This window comes from Rhipicephalus sanguineus, chromosome 10 (assembly GCF_013339695.2).
Source record: "Rhipicephalus sanguineus isolate Rsan-2018 chromosome 10, BIME_Rsan_1.4, whole genome shotgun sequence".
NCBI classification, from domain to species: domain Eukaryota; kingdom Metazoa; phylum Arthropoda; class Arachnida; order Ixodida; family Ixodidae; genus Rhipicephalus; species Rhipicephalus sanguineus.
Genome location: NC_051185.1, coordinates 25,634,482 through 25,650,843, shown reverse-complemented (window position 1 = coordinate 25,650,843; position 16,362 = coordinate 25,634,482). Strand labels below are relative to the sequence as shown.

The 16,362-nt window shown below is 40.8% G+C and overlaps 2 protein-coding genes across 3 annotated transcripts in view; both read right to left on the bottom strand.

Annotated features, from left to right (window-relative positions):
* LOC119407278 (uncharacterized) overlaps window positions 1-16,362 on the bottom strand; it is a 310,646-nt gene that overhangs the window by 158,114 nt on the left and 136,170 nt on the right. The gene's annotated exons all lie outside the window — the stretch shown is intronic.
* LOC119407281 (uncharacterized) lies at window positions 972-8,867 on the bottom strand. Its single transcript, XM_037674176.2, has 4 exons — window positions 8,440-8,867; window positions 4,470-4,644; window positions 3,567-3,643; window positions 972-1,506 (listed from the first exon to the last, which is right to left on the bottom strand). The coding sequence occupies exons 1-4, from the start codon at window positions 8,629-8,631 to the stop codon at window positions 1,177-1,179; spliced, it is 774 nt and encodes a 257-aa protein (XP_037530104.1). The 5' UTR covers window positions 8,632-8,867; the 3' UTR covers window positions 972-1,176.

Below are 16,362 nucleotides of genomic sequence, written 5' to 3'. Positions count from 1 at the left end.
CGTGACCCCTGTAAGGGTAGTCATTTGACTATCACAGAAAGTTAGCGGTGGTATGCACGACTCTCGTGCAGAGTTGGTGCGTATTAACTGCAAACATGACTGAATAGCGCAATAAAAGTGTTCTCCATAAATTTTCACGGCTCACATAAAATAAAGTCATATCCTTAATGCAGGGTCATCAGCTGTTTGATACTGTCTTTTTTGGAAATCAGCGACACAAAGTAAAATGACTGTTTCATTTCAGGGACCTGTGTGCAAGAAATGTGCATTTTTCCCTACTTTTCTCCCAGCTAAATATACATGACAGAGCAACACAGTAGCAACCTCCAAAAACAGAACACATTCGTATCAGTGTGAATATGTAACCACAAGGGAAAGTTTCACTAATATGTATTATAGTCAGATCCAGCAGTGAAGTGGACCAGGCTTAAAAAGAAGACAGCAGTCTGTTTTGCTGAATTGGAATCAATGGACAACCTTGTACACTTGCTATAGTTGCAATATCCGGTATGCATTTTGTGTCATACTGGTGCAATTAAAGAATGTTAATTTCTTTGCCATTACAAAAATACGCCCCAGTGAATATGCCATCGAAGGTATGCACATACGAGCAGACCTATGAATAGTTTTTTTTAATTTTCATGTTGAATTATGAATTCATAATTTCAGTAAGGCAAAGCTGACATAGAATACTAGTGCCATTTGAAAGAACATTTGTATTAAAAATAGAAAGTTGTTCTTGCCCAGAATTCTTGTGCAGATCAAAGAGCATCACAAAATGCTCCAGTAATGCAACTTGTTGGAAGTCCTTTCATCCAATTTGACAAAAAAGACTTGTCTCACCACTCAACGCCTTTAGCACCACCTCCACGTCTGTGTCCAATTATGTTTGCTGCTGTACATATCTGAAAGCACAAACAACATTTAGGAAAATGTAAAGCTTTTATTACACAAAGAATGTACCTATATCACAGTGGCTTCCAGTGAGAATTATATTGCAACATTAAATAACTCCTGACTAGCTCTCACTCAACAGCGATCACAACACATTATTAAACAACTTCTGACTAGCTCTTACCAGACAGCTATAACAACACATTAATAAATAACTTCTGCGTAGCCCTGCTAGACAGCTATGACTAGTACTTAAAGGTATTGTGCTTTAACACTCAAACTTCAATCAGTCACACCTGATTGCCCTGAACTTGCGTTTGACCTACTTGCTTTCGATTGCGCTTTCAGTGCAGTCAGCACTTTTATGCCTCTGGTGGTCAATTTAGAGCTGTTTATGCCCATCATGTGTTCTAGCAGGCACAGCGTATTCTTCGCGGATGCGACATATTCAATGTTGTACGCCCAGTACATCGCAAAAAGTAACGACAGTCCTGACGTAAAATCAAGGACGTCTACACAGACATTCTCGCACTTCACGCACATGGCCTCAGAAGATACGGGGTTTTCGCCAGTGTAGAGCAGTGTCGGATGTGTGAATCCCTTCCCTGGTGTCTGCAAAACAAAGATACGCATGATAAGTCCTTACTTGAGAGAATTTTTTGGGGAACATGGAGGCTTGCAATGAGAAGTCACTGAACAAGGAATGTGTGACAATGGGACATGTACATTTGCTGCCCTGACCAAGACAAGTGCTTCTGACATGTTGGCTCAAGCAACATTCCTTGTTTGACGTGTCATCATTGGTTCTTGGTACTCAAGAACAACTGCATTTCAGACAATATTTCAAAAGAAGTGTAGTGTTTTAGTTGAGGGTTGTACAAACAAAAATTTAAGCAGTGCAAAAAGATTAAAAGTACTACTGCTTCTGCTTAAACAACACGTGAACGGTTCTCTATATATTCCAAGTGCAGAAAAGTTCTTCAGATTTACTTTAAACCCAGTGAGCACCAATGCTATTTTGGTAAGAAAAATGACTGTGCACTGTAACTATATTATCAGAAGTTGCTTTTGCAAAAGATCTGGATTGTACCCGTACAAGCTCACCAAAAATGCTTATGCTGCTTTTGTCTTGAAACCAACACTGAACAATTGCAACACAAATTTTCCAGATGAATACGATAAGCACTTCCCTCTTATGTTCGACCTCTATTGTCATTTTGATGATGCCTGTTATGGTAGCAAGCATAAATTTTTTCCCTACTGTTTTCATTCAAATCCCAAAAGGAAAGGTTGCATGAGTTGGGTTAGTGAATAAAATAGCACCAATAAATAGTTGTAGCCACAAGGTAGGCCAACATACCGTGGTGTTGGCCGTACCACGAGTTGGGGGCGCAGTTGACATTTACGCAACAAAGTGTGATCACAGTACGCACTAACTGGTAGCCACAGAAAGAACTACTACGGCTGAAACTGTCAACAAAGAAATTGGGCTCTTTGAGGACTCATAATAATTGTTTGGTTTTACGTTCCCAAATCACGATATGATTATGAGGGATGCTGTAGTGGAGGGCTCTGGAAATTTTGACGACCACCTGGGGTTCTTTTGCACCTAAATCTAAGTACACGGGCCTGGAGCATTTCGTTTCCATCGAAATGCGGCCACCGCAGCCGGGATTCCATCCCGCAATCTTCAGGTCAGCAGTTGAGCACCATAACCACTAGAACGCTGTAGCTGGTTGCTCTATGAAGACCCAGTCAGGAATTCACTGCAACTGTGTTTTAACCCCTAGCAAATTTAAACTGTGTCCTACTCTGTCCAAAGATACTTTACAACTTGTGAACAATTACAGAACTGTGAAACACCACCACTGCTGCTCCCCAAGTCCCACAATATCCTCAGATACATCCCTTTCATCTGCCACAGTGCTAGGCAGCAAATATGCACTTCACGCCACCACCAGGGCTGCCCACGCACAAAAAACGGCCTGAATTAGCATCCTGACCATTCAAGAGAACAAACAGCACTTGTACAACTGGAAATACCCACATGAACACTTTACGCCTGGCTCTGAGGTATTTCCGCAGTCCCCATCCTGTCATGTTAAACTGCTAAAAAAGCTGCTATGTTAAAAAAAGCTCACATATTTTGTGACGTGATGCTCCCAACATATAAGATCATCCCTGTTGTTCACACAACTTCATTAGCCCTCAGGGTTCAGAGACACTGTACATGCAACACGCCTCAGATCCTATGACTGTTCCATTACCCCGAAGCCTTGATACATCGTGACAATGCTACTGCCGCTGGAGGTGACGCTATGTGCACATAGCATGGTCTCTTGGTCACAGATGCACAACAAAGAGAAACAAGTGACCTAGCCCGGACTGTCAGCTAAACTGGCCGAAGCTGCAAATGATATTGCAAATATATCTCGTAAATAGCCTCCAATGTAATCGCCCCGTCATTCGCATCACATCATTGCACTAAAAACATTCAAATGGTTCAAAAACTTGCAGGAACCACATAGGAATTAAGGCACGTCCACTTACAGCTAAACTGTCATAGTTTACCTTTGTGCTATCCTAGCTCCTAATATTTTGCCACATTTGTACATAATTTTATTACTTCAAGTTTATGATACTTGATCACACAAAATGTTCCATATTCTTACCATTTCTGTGAATATTTCACCTCCTCGCTCGTTGACGAGAAATGGAAGGACCATGATGGCACCCACTCCTTTGGCATCTGGAGAGAAAAACCACAGCAGTGAAAGGTGTGCTGCTGCTGACCAATTCTGCTGCCTGTAATTATTTAGCAATATCGCTAGTGCAACAACATTGCCAGCAGTACAGTTTAAAAGGCTCACGCAATCCAAGAGCAATCCACTTCAAGAATTCCTGAGGCATAATTCAGCACTACAACAGCGGTGAACAGGAAATGCATAAAGCAGCTTCAAAATGAAGGATATTCATAATTTATAAATATTCAAGGCTTGCTCTTTCACTATTCGATGAGTGGTCTGCTTCTGAAGAAAGTTGGAGCCCTTAACCTATGAGGGAAATGGGGGTAACCGAAGCTTTTGAGTGCGTGCCTGACACACTACTTTTCTTTCTTTTTTTTTACGCGGTGCAATGCTTCCTTCCAACTGTTTCCTTCCTCCATGCCGGGAATCAAACCTTCATCCACGTGTTTAGCAGCGCAACACTTCAGCTGCTAAAGGTAACAACAACAATCATGCGTTCATATACAGGCAATTATGACATGTGGCAACGTGAAATGAGGAGGATTGCTGCCACTGTAGCATGCGCAATGCACATGAACACTAGCCTTACATCATACTAGTCTAACTTAAAATGGCCCAAAACTATCAGCACGGTATGGACCAGAACATTCCATCACCTATCCAATTATATTGTGAACAGTGTTAATGCTTTGAAAAGTATGTGGCCCACATATTTGAAAGGATTCAAACTCCAGTCTTTGAAATGCTTCTTTTGATCCTGGTTGGAATAAATCAAAGTAAATAACTCATGTGCTTTGCCTCTAACGACAGTGAAGAGCGTGAACTTACAGTTTCTTGCAATCCTGTTGTCCACTGACATGTCTGCCTGCAGAGAGCAAAGGGTAGTCTGTGCTGCGTGCTTTTGTGCCGCTGCATTGAGGATGTGCTCACTGAATTCTCTCAGTGCACGCAGTAATGCTTCATCAGGTGATACACCAGTCAGGCGACGACATTCATTCAAGATCTGTAAAAAGTGCAACCTTTGGATAGGTCTACCAGCTTAAAGGGCAGGCCAGTACCCATTTTAACAAGATTAGCATAACTCATTAATAGTTGTTTTAAGTAAAGTGTTATCACTTATGGTAAGGATCTTTCCTGCTTCTCACATTTCATGTAAAATTAACATGGTGTTTACTGTAATAGTTGCTGTGCATCAACCACTTTTGACAGCATAAGATAGATTAATGAGGGAAAAAAATCAATTACCCTTGGCAAAGAAAATTAAGTAATAAGGTTGAAAAAAAAAACAGAATGCAGCAGCAACAAGGTTTGTTCTCGGTTGGTACTCGAGCACAGACAGCTGCAAGAACATGAAAAATGAATCGGGATAAAAATTCTAAACTCTCAATGAAAACAACTACGACTGAAACTCTTCTATGAAATATTTAATGGAAAAACCAGCATTTGAAAGGAAATATACTGACACAGGTCTCATTATATGTCTCATCACGTACTGATGATTGTTTATATTTTTAGAATACCGTACCAGATTTAATACGTATGTTAACTCATGTTTTGTTCATTTCATTTGAGAATGGAATCGCCTATCAAGTCAGCAATGATGCTATGCAAATAAAGATATGTTTTTCTGATTGAGATATGAGATATGTTTTTCTCATTGAGATATGAGAATGAGATATGTTTTTCTCAGACTGTAACCCCCTGGCTATAGCACCTTCAGGCTAAGCAATGTAATCGCTGGATAAAGAATAAAGAATGAAGAACCAGTAGCTCCTCACTGGAAGATTCTCAGAAGTGTGAAACCATAATTGTTAATTACTTATGAGGCCTATATTCTGCTCTTTGAAAGAAAGGCCCGTACTGTCCTTTCTTTTCACACTGTGGTATAGTCACTGCAGCTAGCATGTAGCTGCCTACTCTTTCTCTACATAGCAAAGTTACTTGCTCTGAGGAGTGTACTGCCCTGCTTTATTTTCACACTGACTGTTAAACAGCTGGAAGTGTTCTATATGCTTCCTTAAGTACACCAAGTAAAAACCTTTGTGGGACCTTTGTGGACATCAGCTTGCCGTTAATTACACTGTCATGCTGTTCTATACACACAGCTTTCCTTGACGACCAAGCCAGAGGATGCTTATGCATTAAAAGTATCCCTGTTATCTGTTCTTGTTTCCTTTATTGTTCACACTGTTTTACCTTGCTGCAGCAGAATGAGTTCGGCAATATTGAACAGTGTATTACTCCTTTCACAAAGACAACCTTACGTGCAATTTGAGCAAGCGTACTTATGTGCACCAAGTGTCACTTCGGTGGTACGCTGCCACATAAGAAAGAGAAGTGTACTTTGGAAATTATGGCAACTGTGGTGGGTAAGTCAACAGGACAGCGTACACTTGTTGGCCTAGCCAATATTTTCTTAAGCAATATTGTGTCATTATTGTAAACTTAGTCTAGAATAAGCTTTAGGTAAAATATGACAGACGTAGCTATGTTTGCAAACTGCCTGAGAGTGAGAATAATAAGCATCTTGTAGCGTCAGCTACACTGGCCGACCTCGAGCAGTTTCGCGTGCACGTCCGAGAGCTGTGATGCGCAAGCGCGAGAAGTGACCAATGCGCCGGGCGTTGGGGCCATAGAGATGGCAGCGTGTTACTACACTGACCACCGAGCCGTCTTTGTGGCAATAGAGAAATGGCGTTGAGCAAAAAATAAATATACATGTGTGACATAATGCGTACACCATGTGTGTATCAATGAAGCAGCAGTAAGCATGATAATCAAGCTAATCCTAGACAACCAGGAGAGAGAGCTAAGGATAATCAGCTGAACCTTAGCTCACGCTACGTATATCCTGGCATAGCCGAGCTAAGCCACTACAATTTTTTTGTAGTATAGAAACAATATTCTTAATAACCAATACGATAGCTTAAAGATACTACTGACTCAGCTTTTTATATTACTTAATTTATTTTTTAGCCACTGCTAGAGAGGCTACACACTTCCACATAGGGAAGTCGGCTTGCCGAACATTCGCTGGCGAGTCCGTTCTGCAGCAAGCATCTCTAAGCATTCCTATGTGACAGTGTGCAAAATACACTAGCGGCAAAGTGTACTTGCTCCAGGTTGCTCGTGTGACAGGGTTATTTGCTGAATGACCGATTTCAAAAACAGCAGACGGTCAATTTTCACATTTGATGAGGCATCTAAGGCTTTCACCTTAGTAAATAGTTGTCAGCAAATCTGAAGCTCTTGCTACATCCTCTGCATGAGCAGTAAAAGCTGCACGCCAATAAAATTACCCATTTGGCATTTTGGAGGAGTTTACTGTAAATAGTGAACACCTTACTACAAAAGATAATGCCATAAAGCTATATTTTCAGAATAGCATAAATTCACAGGAAATTATGACTATTAGCTTTTACTTCTTGTCTTCGAAAACGAAGACAGTGATATTTGCTTTTAACAATTGTAATTTTCATATTTACTTTTACTTAAGGGCTACAGAATACATCACAAATTGGGCACAGCAGGACAGTTTAGAAAAGATAATAATTATATCTGGGGTTTTACATCCCAAAGCCACAATATGGTTATGAGAGATGCCGTAGTGGAGGGCTTTGGAAATTTTGACCCCTGGTGTTCTTTACCATGCACTGACATCGCACAGTACACAGGCCTCTAGCATATCGACCCGAAGGTCGAACGTGCAAACTTTGGGTCAGCAGCCAAGCACCGTAACCACTGTTCCACCGAGGTGGACGGTTTAGATAAAATGACAGATCTAAAGTACACATAGGGTAGACATGAAAGCCATCAATAGTGCTGTACTAATGCAGTGATCATGTAACCCAGACACCTCTGTAACACCCCTTGGGTCTTGATTGTACTGAAGTAAACAAATAATGTACTAGTACAATTCGTTGTTGGGCTAGCTGGTGCATTGGGCAGTTAGCACATTTTTGGTTGGATATATTTCCTGGATGTAAACAAATAGTTGAGGATGGTCACAAATTGTAACCAAACAAGGATGTAGCCTATGCTAGGAAGTTCCTTAATTACCTTACATCTTTGTATTTATCAATGCCCTTTATTGTGCAATGTATTATAGTAAAGCATCTTCAGACAGATAGCCTAAAGGTATGGCACAGATTTGAATATGTTTTACAGCATGAAACATACATTTTGTCAAGTCATTGCTTAGTTCAGTGTTGATCAAGATTATTAAGGAGCTTCTTGCCAGTTATGATTATGCAGGAAAACCAATTCTCAATGGTGCAGAAGTTTTATTTATTTATTTATTTATTTATTTATTTATTTATTTATTTATTTATTTATTGTACCCTCAGGGCCCGAAGGCAGAGGGGAGTGGGGATACATAAAGAATACAGAAAACAGCAAATCATACAGGAACAAAAAGAAGTAAAAGTACAAAGTGGCTGGCGAAAACTCACAACAAGACAAAAAAAAAAAAGGAAAAATAGCAGTGGGAATAGACGAGAACAATTTTGATAATAAGAGAAAAAAATTATACAAAGAGCAACAAGCATAAATATATTCACAAGATAGCAATTGTTTTACGGAACATATTAATATCTGCTATGCCAGCAATGTCATGGGGCAGGGCATTCCAACTGACACAAGTTCTGGGTACGAATGAGTCATGAAAACATTTAGTGTGACAAGATGGAATCCCAACTTTATTGCGGTGATCAATGCGAGCTGGTATGTACGAGGGCCTTGCGAGTAATTTGTTATAATAATAAAAACTATTACAGAATGAACAATTAGGGTCGCTCACCTCCTTCTCGAGGGTTAGGGCTGGATAGAGGCCCACGACGTCAGTCAGGCTCATGCCGTCCAGCTCAATACTTTTTCTTCTCGCAGCAGTCGTTCTCAACATTGAGTCTTCGACTTTTTTCATATCAGGGTTTTGCTTCTTCAGCTCCTTTTTCATGAAGTCAGTTGCTTCAGTGACGAAGGCAGCGTCCATTTCGAATGTAGGCTTCACAATAGTCTGAAAACTCAATGTAAAATATAATTAAAAGAACTCTGGAAAAAATTCAGAGAAACTAACATTGCACAAATCATTGCTTGTATTTTTGCACAATACAGCAACATAGGCTGATATGGTGGGGCGAAGAGTCAAATGGGCAGACTGCACAAAGTTCTGGTATTTCCTTTCTAGCACCAGGCGATGAGTGAATACTGATGTGTAACAATTATTGGTTTGTGGAACATCGTCTTATTTGGATAGAATGGCGGGCTTATTTTGGAGGTAGCAAAATACTGAACTACACTTTAGTGGTGAGAATCAGGTCAAGCAGACTCTCCAAACTACAAGTGCTAAGAAAGCAGGCCAAGAGAAGGTCAGTTCATTGAAGAGATTGTATGGGGAGCCAGCGCTGCCCAGGTGGCGCGCCTAAAATTTACTCGATGTGCCGCCCTGCCGAGCTAGCTGAGAAACATTTAGTAATACAGAGCCACCGCGAGGCGTACGACGACACGTTCAAACGCATGCTGAACGTCATTCGACACCTACCACGGCTTTTGTTCGATGTGCGTCGTTTTGTAAGTACTTTGGAACGAGCAAGACTAGCGAAGATTGGGACACTTCGCTGCACTTTGGCACAGCGGGCAAGCAGCGATGCCACCAATTATTCTCCGCTGCGGTTTCAGCGATGGGATGTGTGCGGAAGGGTACCTTCGCGAGAGTGTGCTGTCGAAAGGATGGAAGCAGACCACTGCGAAGTATGTCTACGACGTGGAAGAAGCTGTTTTTTGCAGAGACAGCGATTGTGACCTTTCGGCGAAATGTCAAGCACCGTACAACGTAAACTTACAGGTAAGTTGTGTTCAAATTGCGCTAGCGAAACTCGACGCTGTATGCAGTGTGCTCGTTGTGCGCCCACTTTGAAATAAAATTAGTGCCTCAGACAGCACAGAACATTCGGCCCAGTGAGTGACAGCTGTTTTGAGCGAGCGTATCACATTTACGTAATCGGTACTTACAGCTCTCGTACTATATTACAGAAGCTGTTTCACTACACGATTTCCTTTACGGTGTTTTCAATGGCTTCATGTGCCCACTAAATGCTCGTATCGCAGTCTTAAAAAAAAGTTTTTGAAGCTGACAGTGAAGCGTGAAATAAATGTAAAAAGGCCGGTGTAAAGTGGAGATCAGTGGTGTTAGCGGAAATACAAACATGTCACAGGGGTCGTGCTTTAACTCGCCATCGTCTGCAGACCGTTTGTAAACTTGCAATCGGCCTTCGCCTAAGCCTGATAATTAAAAAAAGAATAAAAAGAAAAGAAATGCCTTTGAGGAACCTAGTGGTAATTGACTGCTCAGTGGTTCCGCGTTTGACATGGAGTGTGTGATTAGTAATGGAACATGCGTAAACAATGCGGTTTTTCTAGCAGTCATGGATTTATAACTGGTCTAGAGCTGTGCACATGACAGTGACGTACAGTCCCGTTTTACTCGAATGTAATGCGAGTTTTTTTTTCTAGATTTTTGCAACCTAAGTCGACCCTTGCGTTACAATCGAATACCGAAATTCTATTTTTTTCTTCCTGGATGTAATGAAAAGTCACCCCTGGCGTTGCAATCGTGGTCATGTTACAATCGAGTAAATACGATATCTGTAATGTACGGCATGACGTTACGCAACCTAAGATGTCATGTGCTTTCTTTAACTTTTTCAAGGCCAGTTTCAAATAAAAGATTTGTGATGTTTTCCAGAGTGCCAACCCATGTGCATCGGTAGAAAGCGAGGCTGAAGGGAGTCAACTATGCTCTGGACTATTTTTTTCAGTTATTAAAGACATTTTTATGGTGGCATTTGTGAAAACAATACCGCTGGTCTTGACGCTTCTTTTCCTCATTTGATGATCACGCATGGAAGCATGGTTCACGTTAGTAGCTACTTGTATTTGTTTGTATGCCCAAGTTGACAGGGCGGCGCACCCTGTCCACTGAAACTCCAGTGCTGGTTCCCCATTGTGCTCTTCATCATGCATATTTCTTACAATGCAGATATTCAGATGTGGCTTGTCACTTCACTGTGAACTCATGCAGGAAACAGTGAACAGCACATTTATAGAAGTAGCTTAGATGGGCACGCATGCACAGATTTGACTGTAAAACTTATTAAGTTTCAGTCAGTTGGTTCATGGGATTTAAGGTTTTAAAGTAAACCCAGCTATGAGAGATGCCTTAGTAGAGGGCTCTGGATAATTTCACCCATCTAGAGTTGCGTGGCATGCACTGGCATCACACACTCAATTGGCCTCTTGCATTTTGCTCCATCAAAATGCGATCATCCCAACTAGGAATGAATTTGCATTTTTTGGGTCAGCAGAAAAGATGTATTAGGTTGTTTTCTGGACAACAAAAATCTGGTGAGACGGCCGACATTTAAAATAACCTGGTGGCGAGTAGATTATAGCGACTGGTCAAATCAATTAATTGAAAGTGCACAGACAATGAATTGAGCGAGCAAGTTGTGCAGAATTTTAGTTTTCCCACACAAACACAAAACATAAAAGATATGAAGTGATTTACAACAACTAAAATGCACAGCAAAGTAAAACTTCCCATGTAATAAATAAAATATGCATGAAATGTGTAGCTCCTCACCTGTCTTCGAAACCCAGTTTAGAGGAAGCGACAGAGCTTTTGCCCAACTTCCTTGCTTTGAATTTCTCTTTTTGAGCATCTACTTCCGGGCATCCTGGAGGCATTCGCTTGCGCATGTTCTTGTACTTATTTCTAAGGCACATGTACCAGGAGATCTGGAATAAAGGTGCAGCATTTGTCTTTACATTAATGACAGGTCAATGGTTTCAAGGTGTTCTGGCTTCAAATAAAATGGTAAAAACAGTAGAGAGCCAAAAATAGACAAGCACACAGCTTAACCTCAGCTTCTGAAAGACTTTCGCACAATTTCCATGATGCTTTGAAATGTTCCTACTGAAATAACACACTTCTCAGTATGGCAGCAGTAGGTTTCTTTTGACATTGATGTTGGTACAGATTTTAACGCATTACTTATATTTATGAACAATCACTACATATATGTATGAAGGTATACCACTAGGTCAACATGCAGTTAGCTTTTGCAAGTTATAGCAATGTAGCATATTAGATGTAGAGCTACTGCTGGCACATGAATACAGTGTTTGTCTGGAAAGTAGTAGGACTGATTTTTTCCTGCCAAAACTTGGTGAAGGAGGGAAATGTTCCTGAGCTGGAGGGACTTGGCTACCAGTGCACCAGTCGCCAGTCATCTCCAAGCCTTTACAGAGTGTAGATGAAGTTTGGTGAACCCTTATCAAGGTGCCTTGTCATCCCTACAATAAACTTTGTTGGAGCAGTGTTACTTGGTGAAGTTTTACTTCAACTGGGTAAACGGCACACGAGACCCATGACAATGATCAAGAGGGCTTATGGGAAAGTTGCCATGGGTCGATCAAGTGTTTTTGAGTGGCACAAAAAAAAAAAAGAATTCAGTTCTACTACTTTCTGGACAGACCCTGTACCTAGTCAAACAGCCATGCTATGAAGCCACTGCATGTCTTCTCAATGACAAGAAAACAAGTACAAACAGCTGAGGGGAAAATATAACTGCAAACTTTACAATGTGCTGCAAATGTTTTGACAGCGCATGCTAACCTTTTAAATGTGCGAACACAATTGAAATGATAAAAACTAATCAGAAAATTTTCTTACGTGGCCAGAGTCTGAGCTATCTCTTAGCTGTGGGTAGGCGTTTACAAGGCTCACTGCAGCAACCTTGTACAACTTATTTGGGTACCTATATGTTTAAAAAAAGCCCACATCACTTTTTTGCAGAATACAAGTGCATAAAAACAAACAATTTGAAAAACCACAGTAATACAACTGTTTCCATTAAACAATCTCAACATAACTGATGATTCCTTGGATGAATGAATCCAAAGAGATAGTTGTACCTTACAAGGCTCCTGCATCCCTAATTAGGCATGTTGTTTCTTTATGTGCTTGCTTATTATGGAACCTTATGAGACTGTATCATGAGTGAAAGCAGTAAAATTGAGGCACTTCATATTTAAATGTTGCTCATGAAAACAGTCCTGGTATTTAATGCAGCACCATACATCATTTTTGGCAGCAGATGTGACGCATAAACTATGGCGTAATTAGCGGGGAATAATTTATATTGTGAAAGCTTATGACATACTGGATCACCTGGGGTTTTTAAATTATTGGATAAATTTGACCACGAGCCGTTTTTAACGTGCACTTAAATTCAAGTACAGAGGAATTCTTGAGTTTTGCCCCCATTGACATGACTCTGTGGTGGCTAGGAGTCGAACTCATGTCCTCAAGCTTAGTGGCATGACTTCACCTCCAGCTACCACTGTGGGTTCATTTATAACGGACATTATGCTCAAGGTACATGGTGCAGTACAAAGTTGCAAAAAATAAATAAATAAAAGCATGTGATTAAAGATAATTACAAAACATTTACTATAGGACGAGCCCTCGTTCCAATTCAATCCCAATTTTCTTACACACGGGTAAAATGTTGACACTTACATTGTCTGCGAAGACAGATTAAATGAAAGCCATTCAATTATCTTTTTCCTGAGGTTGTCCGGCACATCTCCTGCTTTCACATTTCGAAGATGCAGGTTAATGTCCATCGGCAACTGAGGCAGTGTGTATCGCGGAAATTCATGCTGTGCTTCATCTTTGTCAGGTGCAGCTCCACTTTTCAGTAGCCTAAAAGAAGTTAATTTATTATAATCAACACAAATAAACATTAAAAGAGCTGGAAAGAAAATGAAATACTCTACCACGTACTATCGCTCATAATGCTAAAATTTATCTCTTTTGCCACTGCTGACCATTCAGAAATACAGCAGAGACACTTTCTAGAAATGCAGACACTTGTCATTAGCAAGAAAAGTGCCTGCTTTTCTGCAACAGTGTATGGACAGTCAGCATCAGCAGTTATGACGACTTAGACTGATTACAACGCAAAGGGGTGTAAATTTTACTGACTACCTACATTAATACCTCCTTGCCAACAACACCTTCTCCCTTTGCAGTGTAGATGCTAGGCATCAGGAATACATTATTGGTAACCTCACAGACATGGGCATCCTACTCAAAAAACTGTGCCAGAAAAAAAAAGCAATTACAATGGAATGACACTTTTCGAAGTATCTCTTTGAGAGAGACAACCGTGACGTGAGCAAAGGTATATGGTTTTTTTTTTCCTCAGCAGTTTCATGCACAAGTGTGACTGTGGTAAAACATTTGACTGCCAAGCCAAAGGCCTGGGTTCAATTCCCACTGGAACCCAAGATTTTCATTACTTACTTATTTGTATCTATCTTGTGTTTTTGCTCATGGACAATGCCAATTTTTCACTCACAATCGACGCTGCCACCACCAACACTGGAGTTTCTGCTACATGGGCTCTGTTAATGCTATTGCATTGACATCACGTTCTGGCTGCAGTGACAACTCTTGTTCAACAACTATCAGTCATGACACAAAAGTGCAAAATTTCATTTTTGAATAGTCAACATGAAACATGATAGTACTGCCTTCAAATAGGAATGGCTTCTTCCTTTCTTTTTTATATTGCTCAAGGTAGCACTGAGGCTCTTCTTAAAATGAAATATGGTTGCAGGAGAACCAATTATCTTGACCATTTATCCTGCCTTGAGTCATATTTATACGAGCTGCTGGACATGTCAAAATGATCGGTCACCAACTTGCCCGTCAAAAAGAGTGCATAATGTTTGCAAAAAGCACAAGCATTCCAGTTTTTCTTCATAGCCAGAAAGAGTATCTTTTTTTTTTTTCAGATAGACTAATATCTGAGACAAGTTTATAGCGGTAAGGTAGAGATGTGGGCAAGTAGGAAATAGTGAATACTCAGAAAACTAGCACAGACACGACAGAGACGCAAGACGAGAGGGGACATGGGATGGGTGCTGTCTAACAACTGAAGTTTATTGAAACAAAACTGAACACATGAACAACCAACACGACGCATGCATACCTCACTCTCTAGCAAATAAGCACAAAGTTCAAACATGCAGTCACCTATCATTTTGATGAAAAAAACTGCCGCGAGTTCATGAGCCCTTGTATGTTTGTGCTTCAACATAGTGACCGTGTTATTGAAAAAAGGGTTTCGCCCACATGACCTGCAATGAGCTGAAAGATGTGATGTTCATTGATGCAATTACCTGACTGCCCTATGTACGCCTTTCTGCAGGAGAGGGGAATTCTATGAACAACCCCGATGGTGCAGGACACGGTTGGATTGCGATGATTGACGGAGCAGCCTTTAACTACTGTTCCTCTAGCATTCTCAATTGCAGCACAGCTTTTCTTAATTTTAGGAGTTGGGAAGGCTAGAGAAAAGCAGTTGCAGGCTGCAAGCATCACAATCCCACCGTTTCCTGCACTATTGGGGTTGTTCATAGAATTAACCTCTCCTGCAGAAAGGCATACATAGGCCAGTCAGATAATTGCATCAACGAGCGTCACCAGGGGCGTAGCCAGAAATTTTTTTCGGGGGGGGGTTCAACCATACTTTATGTATGTTCGTGCGTGCGTTTGTATGTGTGCGTGTATATATGCGCAAGCAAAACTGAAAAATTTCGGGGGGGGGGGGGGTTGAACCCCCCCAACCCCCCCCTTGGCTACGCCCCTGAGCGTCACATCTTTCAGCCCATTGCAGGTCATGTTGGTGCAACCCCTTTTTCAACAACACTGTATTTTGAAGCACAAACATAAAAGGGCTCATGAACTCGCGGTAGTATTCTTCATCAAAATTATGGGTGACAATTGCGTATCTTAACCTTTCGCTTATTTGCTAGATTGTGAGATACGCAGGCTTAGCAATTTCTTTCAAGTGACCTAAAAGTCCTATGCATGTGTGGTGTTGGTCGTTTGTGTGTTCAGTTTTGTTTCAATAAACTTCAGTTTTTAGGCAGCACTCGTCCTGTGTCCCTCACCCTCTTGTCTTGTGTCTGCGTCGTGTTCACGCCGGATTTCCAAGTATGAAAGTTTGTAGGACCTTCAAAAGTTTCTGTAAGTAATTAAGCTTATCTTTTTCTTCTGGTACATATATCGAGCACTTGTATTACAAAAATATTTTATTAAATTTTTCTGCATTAAACCTGCCTGAGCTAAATGGAAACATAATGTCATGCTGAAGTCCCCCAAAATGGGGTTGATATGAAAAAAAAACCATAAAAAGTAACTGCTCACACTCGTTCCCACAACATTTTTCAAAATACAGAAAAAAACAAAACAAGCGTAGCAAGTGTACAAACCACCTTAAATATAAGGCCACTACAGCTTTTGATTAGTAAATAATTTTTAACTCTAACCCACGAAAAGACACACACACAGTCACTGTACCCACAACTGACTTTTATTACTGTATTTACTGGAATCTAACGCGCACCTTTTTTTTCGGTAAAACGAGTCCAAAAATCGCATGCGCGTTAGAATCGAGTACCGAAAAAAAAAAAAACTCGGTATCATATTGCCATCGGCATTTCCAAATGCCGCCTCCTACGCGCCTCGGCCATTGTTTTAGTTATAGTTTTAGTTATAGTGTACTAGTACACTATAGTTTTAGTTCGTATAGGCACTATAGTTCGACGTGTGCTGAGAGCTCGCACGTTCTGCGTTTGCATCGACAGC